The 19,162-nt window shown below is 35.5% G+C and overlaps 1 protein-coding gene across 1 annotated transcript in view; it reads right to left on the bottom strand.

Moving 5' to 3' along the window:
* Positions 1–19,162, bottom strand: part of LOC108579226 (potassium voltage-gated channel subfamily KQT member 1) — a 117,488-nt gene that overhangs the window by 1,484 nt on the left and 96,842 nt on the right. The window contains exons 11-13 of the mRNA XM_017942711.1: positions 16,607–16,699; positions 7,277–7,433; positions 550–672 (exon numbers count right to left, since the gene is read on the bottom strand). Coding sequence (XP_017798200.1) covers positions 550–672; positions 7,277–7,433; positions 16,607–16,699 — 373 coding nt within the window. The remainder of the gene's footprint in view (positions 1–549; positions 673–7,276; positions 7,434–16,606; positions 16,700–19,162) is intronic.

The raw sequence follows: 19,162 nt of genomic DNA, 5'->3' as shown, positions 1-19,162 counted from the left end.
TATTTTTTGAGAGAATTGATTCAGCATTTTAGTAATCATTTAATAATTTCCAATTATTTTAATATTCTTTAAACTTTGAAGAGGATGAAATGGTATTATTGCTTTTACATAAAGTACTCAATAAGTTGAACTTATAATTATACCAAAGAATCCTATCAACAAGTATTAAATACTTCAAACAATATAGTACACAATATTCGATATTCGAACCTTTATTGAAACATTTCCAACCATAATAACCAATTTCATAAAAAAACAACAAAAATTTCTAAAGCCCTGGTACTGCGATTATGACAATAACTGTTCGTGTTAATCCGATCGAATTGAACGTCGAGCATTTCAGCTCGAGTCCACGTGCGGACTTCCAACGGATTGAAAATTATATCCCACATTACATCCATCCACTTGCAACCCTCCAGAGATGAGGGATGACGGTAAAGGATTTACGAGCTTTTTCCTTCTCCCCTCCCTTTCCCGGAAAAAAAATGACAGGGAAACGAATGCCAGAAACGCTGTAAAAGCCAGAAGAAGAGTGTGAAAGGGACTCACCTGCTGCTCGACCCTGTACAGGCGCGCGCCTATAGTCATTGGCTTCACATTGCCTGCTCGGTCGATTCCTGCTAGGTAGCTGCCTGGTTTGCCCAGGGTTTGGTCCAACCTCCTCTGCAACTCCTGTGGAAAGGCGCAGGTTAAGTGTTCAAAGGGGTGACGCGGCATAGATATAAGGCTGGATGAAACATCCTTGGCGTTTTGTAAGATTTAAAATCTTTGAAATGACGAAAGCTTTAAAGCAAAGGCGGAAACTTAATTTATATGAGTTTTTTAAATTAATGAAAATTTTTTAGCGATCTCTAAATATACCTTTCATTGAGGTTAGTTATAAGAATTTTTTACTTTAGGAGTGAATTTTTGGAATTACGCAAATGTCTGTGGGTTTCCTCATGTGAAAATTTGTAATTTAGCAACAAATTGTTTAAGTTGCATATTTCATTTGCTTTACTTCTTATAAACTGTTGATAGCAATAATTTATTCGATAAGAATACGTAATTGTACGTACGAACACGTGCTCATTGTCAGAGATCCAACGTTTTATCAATCACTATCGCGCGTGAAACGTTTAATTGGATCCCATCGTGTTCATAATTTTCGAATGTGCATATTGCACTACCTCCGATCGAAAAACATCAACCGTTCATACATACATTATCGACGAAGCCCAATTAATTATGTCCCAGTAACGATTAATTAGTCATATTCATTAAATCCATTTCACCATAACCAGCAACGATGAATACCGCAAACCCGTTTGATGACGACGATAAAGTAATATTGGTCGGACGATGTATTACAAAATCGTATCTTGAATTGGTGAATTAACGAATATCACTAGTATATCAATAGTAATACTCGTTATCGAGTTTGGTGTTTCATGATTGGAAGGGTTCGAATTATAGTACACCCGAATAATTTTATCGCTTAACGTTGTATAAATAATATGATAGTAATATGTTGGTCATTTCATTTCGCAAAGCATACTTGTACAAATATTCAAGTAAAAACGAAGAAATGTAAATACTTTTTGTACACACTACATGATTGTGTGAATGTACGAAGTGTAAATAATGTGTGAAATGAACAAGAAGTGTAAATAATGTGTGAAATGAACAAGAAGTGTAAATCATGATTGTGTGAATGTACGAAGTGTAAATAATGTGTGAAATGAACAAGAAGTGTAAATAATGTATGAAATGTACAAGAAGTGTACAATGTATGAAATGTACAAGAAGTGTACAATGTATGAAGTCTAAAAAATGTATGAAATGTATAAGAAGTGTACAGTATATGAAGTGTGTAAGAAGTGTACATTATATGAAGTGTACAAGAAGTGTAAAATGAATGAAGTGTATAAGACATGTACAATGTATGAAGTCTAAAGAATGTACGAAGAATGTATGAAAAATATAAGAAGTGTAAAGAATGTATGAAATGTACGAATAGTGTATCATGTATGAAGTCCGCAAGAATGTACGAAGAATGCATGTAAACTTAGACAAGCTTGAATGAATTTTAACACCAGCTACAAGGTGCAATAAAAAATGAAAATTCTTTCGTGCAAAAAAGAATCGGTGGTCTTGAAAAATTTCGAAGAATATGACCGTACAAAAATTTTGTCCTTCCACGATATTCCCCCTTTAAAAACATTCAAATTGTGTTTTAAACATTTCTCATATCATTAAAAAAGGAAGAAGATTATGCGTGGACAGCCTGTATAATATTAGTCGAATTTGATAACACAAACCGACGTTCGTACACCATGAAGTTGAGAATCAAGGGGAATAGCAAAACGCGATTTCAGTATGGTAGCGCGAAGGCTTAAGGGTGTTATCGATTTTCCGGATATATAATAAAGCCCGGTTCCCCGCACGGAACACGTTTCTCGAACAAAGGACGACGGGTTCGCGAAAGTTGGATTAGCACGATCAACGATTTCGCCTTGAATAATCGTGCTGTTCCGTGTTACTTCCGGTCGAGCTTGTGGACTCTGTATTTTCGATTCATTCGCAACGCCGTGAAAATTGAGACAAATGGTGAATAAGAAGCAGCCAGGGATCGACCGCGATAACGAATTACGCTGGTTTGATTTAATTCCGCGATAATTAATCGCTCGAGGGAGAAAAGGTTTCCGCGTAGCGAATGGCGTGATTATGAGATTTACGGGCAAACTTCGAGAAAATGTGAAATAATTATTCTTTATCAGCCAGGTTAAACTGGAACTATTACTAAAGCATATAAAAATATTTAACAATGCTGTCCCGAATTTTATTATTATTCTTAAAGGAAGGATTAAGAACACTGTTGTGAATGTTCTTTTACACATTATTTGTTCCGTCGCGCGGAACACATGAGGTCTTCGTTAATCAGATTTATGACACGCTCGCAAAGGCAAGGCTATTTCTGAGAGTAAGACGCTTCGCAGCATCGCGAAAAATAATTAACTTCTTCCGAACAGTGGCTTTAGAATTCTCGTTCTTCTGAGTCCTCAACGCGCCATAAACCCGGTGTTCCTGAAGGGTTGATCCTCACGTGCGTGTAACGGCACTCTCGGTCGATGGTTGACCTGGCGGGGATTTGCAACGCGTCACCGAAGGACTTTGAGGATTTTACGTACCCCCAGGTATCGCCATACTCCTTCCAGAAAAAAGCGCGCTAAGGGCGCACTGGAAGGGTAGGCGACACTCAAAAGGCACGTTAATTCGTAATTTCGTGACAGACCAATCAGTGTGCCTTCTTGAGTTCGCGGAGGAATCACGATCGGAGTCCCCAAAAAATCGAGCCATTCGATGGCAAGCTCTCGAAACATTCGTTCTTCAGATTCTATAGCTAACGTTCATTCTCAAAGTCTCTAGTTTGTCCAACGACCAGGACAAAGCATTTCGTTCACAAGTGCTCGATACTCACACATTCGGTCGTGAGATTCTATAGCTAACGCTCAGAGTCTTGAGTCTGTCCATCGTCCGGGGCGAAAGATTCATTCGCTAACAAGTTCCCGAGTTATACATTCACTCGGAACCGAGTTTTCACAACCGTACGAGTGAAGACATTTTTATCCTTTCGCAATGTTCGAGGATTATTGAATACGTTACCCAATATTAATTTGGCGGGTATAAACTTCAATATTTAAAAAAAAAAATTCTACGTACCTCTTTAGTAATTGGCACCTATATAATGAAAATTTTGGATATTTTATTCTAAGTCAAAGAGCGTGGCAATAGGGAGCAAAACCGCGAGAGCGCCCATTCGAAAGAGAGGCCGTAGCGCTGCCATTTTGTAATGAAATTAAATAAAAAAAATACTTTTACATTCTTCAAGGCTGATATAATAAAACCCATGCAAAAAATTTTCAATGGAGTCAATTACTTTCTCAAAAAAAAATTGCCAAAGTTAGGTATCATTTTCAGCTCTTAGGGGTAGTTTAACTCGCAATACAACAGAATACATTGTACACGCTAAAACCGAACAAAAAAAAGACTAAACTAAAATAGAACTCAGACTACGCGAGATTAATTAACGCATTAGAAAAAGAAAGAATACCAAGATAGACAATGAATCAAAGCGATAATAAAATCGAACGATTCTCACTGGCCATTGATCAAGGGTTATCCCTTAAAACGGTACAAAGTGCAATGGCAAACAGAGCGGGCGATGCTCGATACGCTCTCGATTGGCACGCCATTATGTCGACAGCCGATCAACTAACCCAGACCCAGCGTTCCGTCTATTGACAACTCCATTGTCCCATAACCTGACATCGCCTTTATTCCCTCACAGCGATTGGCAGCGACGTAATAATTGTCGACGCGCAATCTGCATTTCCCCGATGAGAAACGATACGCGACACAACCGTCGCCATTGTCTTTGAGCCGCCTGTCGTGAAATACTAAACGTTACACGCTCGATGACCGATTTTTTTTATTCTTCCACTCATTTCCTCTCTTTCTCTCCTTTTTCTTTCGCTTGCCCATTTAATCGAGAGAATCGACGTGCATTCGCGTCGAAACAGAGGACATTCCACAGGCGTCAATGCGATTTGAGCTGATTCGTCTGTTCTCCTTTTTTCTCCTGGATTATTTTTGAAAATGGATCCGGGAATAACGGTATCCGCTTCCTTTTTTTTTTTTTTATTATTGTTTCACGTTATCGGAGGAATATGTGCGGATTTTTGGAACAACAGGTGTTGACGTTTTGATGAATTTTCTGGGTTTCGTTTGTTTGGCTTGTGCTTTTCTTATGTTTCCATTATTTAGCGATGTTTCCTATGTACACTACTGTTTGACAGTTTCGAGCATGTTGTGATTTTAGAACAAATAGTGCCCTTTTAGTAAATAAATGTTTCACTGAAAATATTAGTAGTGAAATTAATTTTCTAAATAAATCTTTACGTTTCTTAATAAAAATCACATAAATGTTATTTATCTACTACTTTCTCTGTTCAAATTATAATCAAATTTTGTCAAATTTTTTCGACTGAGTGTACGTCGATTCAAACGTTACTAAACAAAAAATGACTTATTTTCCAACTTTACTAAACTTTTCGTATCGTTCGATTTTTAGGCAGTTTTCTAGAAAATTGCACAGGAAGGACTGATTTATATTTCAAGGAGGAATATTTCTCTGCTTTCCTTATGTCTTTCCAGCCCCGTCGCGATATTTGGTCTGCACGTGTACACATGTAAACATTAATATTCGCATTAGCAAAGGAACTTGCAAGCTTCGCGAGTATCTCAAAGGATCCAGTTTTTCCCTTAATCAAAATTCCTTGCCGGATGCTTGCAGCCACAGACGAGCACTGAATTTGTAGCCAACCGCGAATTTAGCTTCGTGCAAATTTTCTTCGCGATATATTAGGTCGTCGAATAAGTTGGTGCCACGATGTGTTTTGTTCTTCGAGTTGCTTTCGAGAAACGAAGCCATTCTGTCAGACGTGTGTACTGTGCTCAGTTGGAAAGGTTAAGAGAAGCAGCAGCAGTGAAATGTTCAGGATTCTTAAATCGAAACGAAGTGATTTATCACCACGATAAAAATGTGCAAAAAATATTACGTGAATTCGATTGGGAAGTTTTATCACACCCGCTATATTTCCCGGATATTGGGCCAACAAATTACCATCTATTTTGTGCATTACAATATTTTTTAGTGGGCAAAAAAATTTGACTATATCGACTTTATTGAGAAACAACATTGAAAAATATTTTAATGATAAACCGAAAGAAATTTTATAGTGACGGCATTAATGATCATGCCAAAAAGATGGGAAGAAGTTGTGACTATACATTACATACATTCTTTCATAGTGTTTAAAGGTATGTTTGAAATATTAATCCAAGTGACAGGAATTTATTGGACGACTTAATACTTAGCAAGTAACATCTTTACTCTTACTATAATACTAATGTTTCCTTTAAAAATTTTTTTTCTATTTCTCTTCGTCCTGCGCGACTCATTTTTCGTTGAATGTTATCTACGTGCTAAGCTTATATTTCCACAATTTTCCCACTATTTTCACCGTATTAGACACCAATCGAACCTTCGTAGGGTGAAGTAACAGAATACAGCGAAAAACCATACTGCCAAATAGAAATATTCGTAAAGAAAAGCTGCTACAGCGTATGTGCCAATTTTTTAAACCTTTTCTCACAACGTACTCGCTAACATTATCATTAATATTGCTTTTCTATAGATAATTTCTTTGTTGTAAGAAAGTTTATAGTAGAAGAAAAAGAGACTTGAAATATTGCTTCTCATTCAAAGAGAACTGAATGAAAGTTTCACGAAATTTCTGCAATAAGAATTTATAGCTACAAGTGAGAAACACAAAGATAGAAGTTTCTTCAAGATTTTTATACCTTTGTTTGCTACATGCGCTGTTATTATGGAGTTTCTTGCCCTCAGTAATAACTGAGGTCTTATAAATCCACAACGCGAAGTTCGTGCAACAGATGTACAACTCCTGAGTTCAGTACTCTGACAACGTTCAGAAACTGTAGTTAGGTGCAATAAGATTGCTGAGAGTTAGAATGTTGACAGTTTTCATTATTAATTGGGTAATGTCACTTCTGCAATGCCTTTTAACGTCGTTTTATTTTGTTAAAAATGCTCCAATGATTATAGCAATTTTATATCGATAAAAAAGTTAAGACAGTGTCGGATAAAGCTACTGTTTCATGGTACTGAAATTATTCTACTCAATGATAATTGTAGTTGTCAATGATAACTTATCATTGCAATTATGTCTATGAATAACACAGATTAATTGCACGTATATTTAGAATTATTTTAAACTGAGACTATTGTCAAAATATTATTCCAATTTAACTCTAAAATTCTGAGGAATTAAAATTCTAAAATACTCGAAAAATTCTGGGGAATTAAAATTCTAAAATACTCGAAAAATTCTGGGGAATTAAAATTCTAAAATACTCGAAAAATTCTGGGGAATTAAAATTCTAAAATACTCGAAAAATTCTGGGGAATTAAAATTCTAAAATACTCGAAAAATTCTGGGGTTTAAAATTAAAAAACGAAAAAAGAAAATTAATCATATTCCAGAGAACGTGGTATAATTAACTCAAGGATCAGCAATTAGCATAAGTGAAATAAATATCAGTTAGTTTAACGACGAATAGTGTAAAATAAATAAAAATACAATGGTAACTAAGTTGGAAATAATAGTAAATAGTTTCACTATTGTATCAGATTATTAAATTGTTTATTTACCTTAATTCGAACCATCATGTTTAGGTGACCCTGGCTATACTGCTCGATCACATCACGCACGTCGTAAGGTTTTCGTGCTTGCTGGAACTTCCTCCTGGCCACGAAGTACTTGATCTTCCTGATCGCCCTTATGGCGTTTCGATGTGCCTCGGTTAATCTGAAAACCATAGTGATTCGTTTTTTTGATAAATTTGTTTACAAACTAGCATAAGCACAAGATAACTATTACATTGTGATACGAACTTTTTATCGTTGACTTATGATAAGGATGATTGATTGCTTCTTATGAGAATTTGATTTGGGGCTTACAGTGAATTCTTTTTCTAGACCGATTTATTTCGTAACTTACGAGAAATTTAAGAGGTTAACAGAGGTGAAAATCTTGTGCTATTCAACTTCGTAATAACACCAGTCTCTTTTTTCTAATTTCTGGAGGAAACGACAGTTAATGTGTCATTAAAAAGAAGAATAGAATAAAAGATACGATAGAATCTATTAGTACGGAAACGAAGTAAAGAAATTTTAGATCGAGCTTGATTCAGAAGAAAACTCGAAAAATATACGAATCTTACAAAAAAATGCAATCTGAAGTAAAAAGAAATAAAAGAAACGAACTATAAAATTTCAACGAGGAAATATGTTTCAGAGGTATTGTTGTAAAACTAAAATAACTGTTTCCTCTGAAGAAAGACGACAAGATACCATCAACTGCTGAGCGTTCGCGTAATTTCGCCTGTCGATACTTCGAATTACACGGAAACAGTGTCCACCATTGGCTCACGGTTCTTCTAGCTGCTTTAGACGACACGCTTAATACCCACGTATTTTCTCAAGGAACGGTTTAAAGGGACATTCTCGTGGAAAGTGGCCGTTATTTGACTGTTTACGATTCAACGTAGCTTTACCATGAGCAAAGACGCTTCTTCGTCTTGGAAAGTAAATGGGACAGCTAAGATTTTGTATACTCCTCTGGGAGAGGATTCGTGTTACTACATACAACGACTTCGTGAACGGTATACTTTCGATACTTCTTACTGATGGAATTTCAATGGAGTGAACCTCGTAAGCTGGAAATTATAGCTTCGAACGTGTATTAAAGATACACGTGTGTAACATGTACGAAGTAATTAAAAATCTGTGTTCTTAACCCCTTGCCGTATAGCAACCAGCCAGACTCGTGCCACAGATTTTGGTCCAGATCTGATAAAAACAGTTACATCGGTAAGAAAAGTTAACTTTAACTCTAATTTTTTATGTAATTTATAAAACTGAAGATTGGAAAACTTAATTAATCTGTAATACGTTAGCTTTTCTTACTTAATATTGTACCAAAATAGTAAATAGCTGACGCTTAGATGCATAGGCTGAAAAAGAAATCATACGTCAAGGGGTTAATACACGTTAATTTTTAGGACACGAATATTTAGAGATTTTTATTTCACGTGTATTTAAACGTGTGTCCGTATTTTAATTCGTGTAATTTCGGTAATTTGCGGAAACGAAATATGGCTTTACAAATTACCAGGTTGCGGATAACAATAACAAATTTCGACATAGTACAAAGAAAACAGAGGTAAACAGAGAGATAAATACACGTGATAATAGAGATCTCCAAATACACGGGTACCCGTGTACTAAAAGTTACACGAATTAAAATACGTGAACTACTGACCTCTAATTTAAATACTCGTGAAACAGGGACCTCTATCGTAAGTGCATGTGAAATAACGTGACGTCTGTCAATTGTTCCTTCATACATACACTACCGGCCAAAAGTTTGGAATCACCTCCCACTTTTCATCAATATTAAATCTGCTGCTAATTTTTTATGGATTTGAAGTTTATCTCAATTCTGCATTTATCAATTTATCTCATATCGATTGATAAAAAATTCTCAAAGTCGCTGACTTTTTTTTGGAAATTTTTGTGTAAATTGCAATGCTCAGTGATTCCAAACTTTTGGCCGGTAGTGTACTTCGTGTTGCACAATTTTGCAAGCACTTGTCGTTGTTATTGCAGATAGTAGTTTTAGATTAAAAATAGTCTCGATGAAGAATGGTTTGAATAAGCGAATTTGTGTGTAAATATTTATCGAGCATACTTTCTCTCTTCTATATAATTATTTATTCACCTTTTTTTATCATTGCATGTGTCGTGTTTATTTGACATTGTTTTACTGATAAAAATGTAACGTATCGAATTGAAATTCAGAAACGTGTTACTGTTTAAAACCTACAATAATGCAATATGTTGAACAAAGGAACGTCGAAATGTTCATACGACATTGTTATTAGCAACGTGAAGACAGAGTTAAATTACAGTGTATCTGCAAAGTTTTAAACGCATGTACCACTGTTTCTGACATTTAAAACGTTAAATTAATTTATATAATTGCCCGTTGTTCTGTAACAATGGAGAATTATTCAGATAGAGTTTCAAAGGGTTTATCAGTGATATTATCCTGTGAACGGCTGTGATGCGATAAATGAAGTGGAAGACAAATTTTGACATGATTACGGGTATTGTTAGTCCGATAACTATTTTTTCACTGTGTCTAATCTGTAATTTCTTTATTTGAAAATTACCGACGATGAAGGAGCAACTTATTTTTAGGAATTATTTTACAATTTCATCTAAAACTAAATGTTCACCTGATCAGAGAATGTAACATTTTGAATAGTAAAAAGGAAGAGCATAGTTAATGCAGTTACATCGTACAGAAAATTATTCAGCTATTTGCTTAAGATAAATTAAACAGAATTCAGTGCGAAATTTTCATCGACAGCAAAAATATCGTTGTCCCTTTAAAATCAACATTCAAGAGCAAGAATAATTATTGATGGAATAATATTTGATCTTTCATCTGGTAGAGAGCATCGGGAACACATTTACCCGCGTCAGAGCACTTTCAGTAGAATTGAATGTAAGACCTCTGACTGCCCTACGGCTGACTTCTACTACTTAGCCTTTGAACTTTTCATCTGATAGCAGATCGTGTGTCGTACTGTAGTGTACATGGTCACACGTCGAATTAACCTTCTGTTATCTATGATTAAAGGGACAGATTTTCAGGTAATTCGCAGATGGTATTTTATTTAGAGCGGTTTTTCTCCAAACGGTTTGAGACTACAACTCAAGAACTAATAGAAGAATAACTGATTCACTAAGAAATTAACAAACGCCTCGCTAACGATCAACTCACTTTATAATTGATTTCAATCGTTGAAGATTTTTAACTTTTACATTAAAGCTTTACGTTAAATGAAAAATCTTTGCCTGACTTTTGGTTGACTTTGATCACTTGGGTTCTTAATCTCTGTTATGTAGATATGTATATGTTATTAAAAAAAATTACGAGTTTACCAAATGAAAAAATAAACAAAAATAGTATTACTTCAATTGATAGCAATATTCCAATAATTTTTATGTAATTTGCAATTTAATTAAAAAGAAGATACATTTATTTGAAACTCAATATTCATGTCTGAAAATGACTGAAAACAAAGTAATATATTGTCTATCAATTCAAATCTAAAATCTTTACTCTTCCAACAAACACTTCTATCATTTTATTCAGCTGAAGAAGAAAAATACCAAATTTACATAAAACCTAAATAGATGTTAGCATTATTTATATCTTTATAAAAATCAAACTGGATTTTCAATTTTTGCATTTTCTCCAACCTCAAGCTATTCTAAAAATGCACTCTTATTTTTTTATATTGTATTCAGCTAAAGAAGGAAGATACTAAGTTTACATAAATAAAATTCACATTTAGATACTCAAAAATTTTCCATTCTTCCATTCTCTCAATCCTCAAACTATTCCAAAATACACTCTTCTTCACACATAATCTTTATCCCAAAAAATCATCATCAGCAAGGGAAAAGTAGCGGCACTAGAGTATTACAGAGGAAATCTCTCTAGCTTTCCGCCGGGGAGACTTTCACCAGTCAACATCTTAGCCCTTCGTTCGCGGTCTCGAAAATCCTTAATTTGCAGGAGAAATTGGAGTGGACAAACGGTCTGCGGCCGCGTCGGTCGGCTACTTTCACAAACGATTTCACGTTTCAGCGATAAAGCGTACAGAAAGCTCACGCTTCAGAACGAAAATGAAAGCAAAAATAAAGAAAGAGGAGAGGAAAGAAGGAAAAAAAAGAAGGAAACAGTGCGGTGCGACGCGGTTCGTGTATCAAACGCGAGGAATACGTGTCGCGGGGAAAGAACGAAAGAAAGAGAGAGAGAGAAAGAGAATAACTCTGGTTGCGACTTGCTTTGTGTCGGAGCTTCGAGTACTAGGCCCGCAAAGAATGTAGGCCGTCCATGAAGCGAAGTAATGCGCCGGTGAAAAAAGCACTTACATACCGTGCTTTTCGAGGGAGAGAGGAAAATAGGAGGAAATAAAGAGAGAGAGAGAGAGGCGTCTTTCACGAGAGCCGCCGCGAGGTAACGCTCCATTCCTTTTTCGAAATGGAGATTCCCTCGAAATGTCAATGCCACGTGCTCCAGACACTGCTTTCGAAGACATTGCTTATTTTTCGTGGATGATTATTTACCGTCATTTTTCAACAAATTTGTTGTGAATCAAATTTTATGGATGAATTTTCGTGGAAGCAGATTGTTGCGACCTGATTAGGACGCAACGAAGTCTAGATTCGGCGGATTATAGCAATAAACCACTTAGTCACATTTTGCCGCCAGACCAAGGTGCCGACGTTCGGAAGACCGCAATATACCCCCCCGTGGACTCACCAGCGCGACACTCGGACAATAGGTCCCAAAACACTCGGGCCCATAAACATTGTTTACAACAAATTTGGTCCCCCAATGGTCACAGTTTTCGTCGACCAATAGCAGAACACACCACGTTTTGCACCTCCATAACACAACCACCAATCAGAACCAACCTAATGTCTATACATACACCTACACACCTGAAAACCGTCAATCACTGTAAGACGAGTGCACGAGACACATAGTCACGAAACGAACAATCCAAATTCAACTAAATATCTAAAAAACATCTAATCAAAATAAAAAACATCTAACCCAACAACGAAGTTTCAATACGCCTCGAACCAGCGAGGACAATCATCAACCTGCGCCCGAACTCCTGATCATAAGAACTGATCAAGGTCCACGACGCAACATAGATCGTTTTGTTAATTTTCTGGTGAAGTGATAATTGAGTGTAAAGCTTGAAACAATGATTTCCTTGAATGACTACTATTTTCACGATGAAGGGATAATTTTTAGGTTCAATATATACATTACAGTAATTTTTAAGTTTTAGATTGAATGCACGATTTTTTTAATGATTGTTATTTTCGTGAATTAAGATATTGTCTGTTCTATTTATAAAGTGATTTAGAAGAGTTATAAAATTCGTTCAGTAAAATCCAAAGGACTATTAAAATCTCTAAAAGAAAATAAGAATATAGCAGAATCAAAAGCAGTTTTGTCACTTCTCTTATTTCAAGCAGCACATAAATTGTTTAATTATACAATATTAGCGTAACAAAGAGTACGACGAATGATAAGATTGAATTACACGATCACAGTTTCTTTAAAAATTTCAAAATTCTCTTTACACTTCAATTTATCCTTCTACCCTTCTAAAAATTTTCCAATACAGCCTCAATTCGCCATCTGCAAAAGACAACTTAAAAGAAAACCTAATTGCCATGCTTAACAAAAACGTACACCTTCGATCCAAGTAACTTCCAATTACTACAAATAGCAGAAAAATCGAAAGACTTCTCGAATATCATTTTCAAGGCAATTCTACGCGCACGTTAAACCTAATCACCCTACAAAGGATCCTGTGGCGTAACATTAAAACTAAAATACCGAATTAGCAACGGTCGTCAGTCTGAAATCTTCCCAAATAAAACGATTCGCCATCACGCCGTTTGCATTCAACCGGAATCCTCGACCGCATTCAAATTTCTATTTGCCGCACATTTTACGCATTAGCCTGGTGCATATGAAACGTCGCTTTCGTGAAATGAAACTTTAGATAAATTCTGTTTCTTCGAAAAATGTATTTCATCGAAGTAATTACGCTTTTCTCGATGCTTAACTAGCTTCATTACTCGAAATTTAGAAAAATCGTTAGTATTCGAATACTGCTTTTGCAGTGTCTTCATTTCGGAATAATTTATTTGCTTATAAAATCGTTTAGGTGTTCGAATAAATCGTAGTTTGTTGGGAAAATTTTCAAATTCTCCACCGTGGATCGTTTTCAATAATTTTTCTTAAAACGTTATCATCCTACGATTTTCCTTTTGGCTAATTTCCAACGAAAAGTCACCAATCCTTACACTTCCGTAACCTTCTTCAAATGTTCAATTTATATTTTCACCAGTTTTTCCAAACTTGAATTTATTTAAAAAAATTCACGTCGCATAATAATGTCCGAACAATTGTATCATGAATTTTTTTACCATTCGATAACGCGTAACTACGGCAAATTTCTTCTTCTCGACTGTTGCGTATAGAAATTTAATATACGTTATCGACCCGGCAATTTCAGCTGTTGAAGAAACGACATTTCGTTTGCACCAACCTAATACTTTCTTTGCGCCGCTTTTCCACAGAGATCGATCGTGCGGCTGAAACACGCTTATGGATCGTGCTGCGTCTAACGAGATCCGGTGGCCGTTGAATCGAAAGCACGTCGTACGTTGCCGTCTCGAGCTGTTTCCAAGCGTGTATTACAGCAGGCCGTGTACGTGCCGGACGAAAATTCTCTGGTTAATATCGATTCCGCATGCGGAATGAAAGTAATTTGCATGGAGATATAGGCTTTCTCGGTTTTCGCCCGCGCCTCGATTCCGCTCGTTGTTATCTGCCTCGAAAACGGGAAATAGTCGAATGATATGTATCCCTGCCGGCAGCTTTTCCAAGACGACCATTTCACTATGTATGTACGTTAAAAGAATGATCCTGGGAATTTTTAACGACACCCCCCTCACGATGAAAGGAACGAGAAATCGAAAATTGCGAAGATTTCTTTGGCGATTGATTTAACATTGTAGAAACTTGTTTTTGAGTTTACTTTTCATTACTATGGGCGCTTATAGGCGTTTCGAACATTTTCTCGCACTATACCTTTAGAGCCTTTCGGTGCACTTCCATCTTAATTTAATACTTAATTTCACCCTTTACGCGCTTTCACCTTAATTTAATGAACCGAATTTCAGAACGATACGGCTAAAATAACAAATTTTCCAGTTGTGGTTTATAATTTACCGCCAGTCATCCACGTTACGCCTTAAAATATGCCGTAGCGAAAGGGTTAAGGAAGTTTCAACCCTCCGTAGACAAACATAGTTTTTCACACTTCGCAGGCAAACTGGGTAGTTTGTGTCCAAGTCTAATTTTTTTACTGTAATAACACGTTGAATGCTGGACCTATTCTACGTAACTGGTCCATGGCGCCGAAATGAATTTTTTATTTAAATACAACGCATCCCTGATTTGCATAAATAATACGTGAACAGTTAGAAATAGAACTATTTAAATTTGCTGTGTGATGCATTAGACGAAAATTTTACAAATATTACCATTTATTCAAATTAAATGCTTTCACCAATCTTGTCACCGCCGATGCAACGTGTTAAGCTTTCGAAAAATCTGAAAAAATTCTGGAATACTTATCAAAGTCTCTATTACATTGTACAATTGTTCGTTAAGTCGAATGTTTAGAACTTTTTTTCGACAAAAATAATTCGTTTCGAAGAAATACGAGAGTGAAATTTCACTTGGGTCATCGAGGACCCTAATTACCTACAGAGGGTTAAGAATCATTAATACGTGTTTGAAGGTAAAGAAGTTATACATGGTGTCTCACCTAAAACATGCTACTTAATTATTTGTGTCAGTTTTAATGCTGTGCAAAGTGTTTTTTTATGTATTTTGAATGGTATCAAAGAGCGAACACGTTGGAAGAAATATTTTTAAGATCATCGATGTTTTTTTTCTTAGGTAAGGTTACTGTCGACATTAAACTACGCTCGACCATGTATAATAGTATAACCTTAAAGTGACATTTAATTCTCGGAAGCTTCCTCGACACCGCAACGCGTAGTTTTGCATTCCTTTTATATTTTTACTGCACACAATAGTACATTATTTTGCGTTCCATAAAGAATAGGTAGTTTCGATATTTTCAATCTAACACATCCCCTCGTGTTTTCTCTCTTTATTTCTCCGTAAATAAAGGACCAGTGAACAGAATATCATTTATGTACATATTTTATCGTTACGCCTGTTAACTTTCGTTGCATTTGCTTTTCTTATTGTTTTATTTTACGAAAATTGTCGTTCAACGGACTTACAACTATTTTAATAATCATTTGCAATTTCATTTAAGCGTACACAAAATAACCCTCTAGTTCTTATAATAAACACACAAGCATATTAGCAATTATTTATCCTTCCACTAAAATGTATAAAAGATATCCTGCTTAACATTTCCATTATTAAATCTGTACCTTAAAGCTGAATTAACCTTACTCCATTTCTTTCGAAATTAAGTTCTACACACTGTCTTACTCGTGTTGCATAATAAATAAAACAGGATTTAATTGCACAATGTGTGATCATAATATACAACATTTGTTTATTCCTAATATTAAAAATATAACATTAAAGCTAATATTTGTTTATTTCTCCGGAAAACTGTAATACAAGACTTGAGCCAGTCTAGCTCTAAGCTTAAAAAATATTCACTTCAATAAACTAAATAATTGTATCAATAACTTTAAAAGCGGAGCCAGGTCACATCTGATCCACCACAAAATTTGTTCGTCTACACATCAAAGAATCAACTTCCTTCGTCAGATTTTTATCTATTAAATACATTAACCCTTTGCGGCTGTAGGACAAAGTGCCAAGTTGAAATACTGATTACTTGTATAACACATAATTAGGTCACTACTTCAGTATCTTCTTTAAACATAAATCATATCAAAATCTCATTTTCCTCAAATATATTACCCGAGTTCATGGTCACCCCAACTATTTTTATCGTTTAAAAATACATAAGTTTATTGATTGCGTTCACAGTGCTCCGTCGTTCTCAAAGGGTTGAACAAATCTCGCTACATTTCTTCCACCGACTGTACCAACAATACTCCACAACTTACATACCTCAATTTACCCAGTCACTGCGCGACAAGTGACTACAGCTCGCGCAATCACATTGCTGCCTTTCGTGAAAAAAAAAAAAAAATAAAAAAAATAAAAAAAGGGAAAGACACCCCTGGCGTATTTTCGCGCGAAAAATCCAGCGGAACCGCGAAGAAGGAGAAAGGCGTACTTACGTGGTGACCCTTTGGGGTTCCTCGATATCAATGTCAATTTCGTCGCTGGTGGCCTCCGTGACGGAGCTCGTCTGCGAGGTGAAGAGGCTTCCCCTGCCAACCGGAAATACGCTACTCACACTACCAAACTCGAGAACTAGTTCGTTCGACTTCAAAGCCGCTCCAGAGAAAGTGCCCTTCAGTCGGCTGACGTTTCCTGTCACACCAACTTCCCCGAACCACCTATTATTTCCCCGCGAAATTTCCAAAGATTTTCACCTCCGCCTCTTACTACGCACACTCCACACCTCTGTTCCACTTTGCCACGACTTATCGGTAGACAAGCTTCTTTTCTCAGGGGCATTTATCGAATAAACGCTGATGAATCGATTCTCGGGGGTTTTTTTTATTAATAACCCTGACAGGACGTTATTGTTTGTTGAACATATTGTATGACGGTATTGTTTGTGGAAAATTTGATACGGCGTTATTGTTGTGTGATGATAACGGACATGTAATTGTATACAGCGTTTCTGGTGAGAAAAGTTTGGGTTTAATTAGGGGAGAACGATGAAGTATAACGTCAAGTTTGACGGTGGTTTCGTATCGACGTTTTATCGGTAAGTGTGTATAATTTCGAGAAATTGATTAGAATTGTTGGGTGCGATACTTTCAATTCTAGCTTTAAATGTGAGAAATTTTGTAAACTTTGTGGACGTCGAAGATAAAGGACACATACGAAATACTGTTCAATATGATATATGTAAATGATCAATTAACTAAATGACGACTAATATAAATGATCAACATGTAAGGGAGCAGTAAGATGAAAATGTGACTTGCTAGCAAGTTTATAGAAGTACCTACATCTGTTTCGTTAAATAGTATTACCATCTGCAATTTTGTTCAATTTCAAGCAATTTAAATATCTTCTCATATATGTGACAGAGCGGCAGGAAATAAATTTTAAATTAATTCTTTAAAAACAGTGATGCATGTGGTTTGTGGGAAACTTTTCTTAAGTGCGTGTAAGTGGAAGATAATATATAGTTGGAGGTGAAATAAATGGTTATTGAGATATTTCATATCAAATCGTAGTGCATTTTACGTCAGTCGACTTTTAGGGTTTTCTCTAGAGCAAATTACGAGATTAAGTATCTAAATCGAAGAAGTGTCAGTATTGCGGAAATTTCTAAGGTGTAATACAGTTATTCCGGAAAATATTCGGATACTAAGAGAACAACCATTAAATGCAACGCAGATAAAAATACACGTGATATATCAAATATTACGATAATAAATTTTTTTAATTTATAATATTTTTGAATGTTATAAATATGAACAATACGAACATTATACTCAAAATATTCATTGTCGCTGGGTGTTCAAATTTGGTGTAATATAATTTCGATTAATTGCAATTCATATACAAATAAATGCATTAAGAAAAAAGTTAAGAAAAAGTTATCGATTCAATCCTTTTATAATTAACCGAAATATACGTCACTGGAAAGGCAAGCATACTGTTCGAATATTTTTGGGAGTAACTGTATAATACATAATTAACGATAAAGTGACGTCCTTTTTCACATTATCGTGAATTAAATAGGTCTTTTCATAAAAATTACTTAAATAATACTTCTTACTTACCTATCAGTGGTATCCTTCGTAAAATTATTTATTAAAAATACAGGGTGGGTAAAACAGGTCACCTATTTATCTTGTCTAGCTATGGTGGTAGTAAAAAATTTTTATGCGTTATTTAAACGGTATCAAAGGGCGAATAAGATGGAAAACAAATTTTTTTAATGGAAGAAAGGAAGTTTTACGTTTGATTTAAAATTTTAGAGTTTGAAAAAGATCTGTAGGATTTTGTTTCAAAATTAAACGTAAGCCAAGGGATTCTGTTTGAAAACTGAATACAGTCTACGAGAGTTCGCCTCGAAACTTCGCGATATTTCTTGAACTCTAAGGTAAGAATTCGTTACAATTCGTGGAGATTCTATTTTGAGATCGAGCAGGATTTGTGAAACTTTCTTTCGAAAGTATACGGTATCAGAAAATTTTCGAACAGAGTTAAAATGAGATTTCCTTTTTTCTTTTCGCTTTTTCGTGAATGTCTTTGAACTCAGATTAGAATTGAAAAATCTCGAACAAAATCTAACTTTTCTCCAAATGCAAATAATTTGTAAACGTTTCGAGTAAAAAAGAATGTTTAAAAATTGTAAAACGGGCGTTGAATAAATTTTTAGCAGGCAAAAGGATCAGCGAATAAATTTCTCAATCTTATTAACTCAAAGAGAAACCTAACAGGTGGCCGAAAAATGAAAGTTAAAGCTTCGGTGTAAATGAAGTGGACGGAATTCATATCAGGTTATCCGAGCGGAAATTTCTATTATTGGAACGTGAAATTATTGGTCGAGAAGAGGGTCGGTAAACTTCTACTTTCTAGGTCGGTTCATTATCCGAACTATCTTCCTTCAAATCGTTCAAATAAACAAAACAAATTTATTCGATTTGATTGAAAATTCGTGTGAAAATGAAATCGAAATCCGAAGTAAAACGAAGCTTTTGATT

The sequence above is a fragment of the Habropoda laboriosa genome, unplaced genomic scaffold (genome assembly GCF_001263275.1).
Source record: "Habropoda laboriosa isolate 0110345459 unplaced genomic scaffold, ASM126327v1 scaffold14, whole genome shotgun sequence".
NCBI classification, from domain to species: Eukaryota; Metazoa; Arthropoda; class Insecta; order Hymenoptera; family Apidae; genus Habropoda; species Habropoda laboriosa.
Note: the sequence above shows the minus strand (reverse complement) of the source record. Positions and strands in the feature narration are given on the sequence as shown.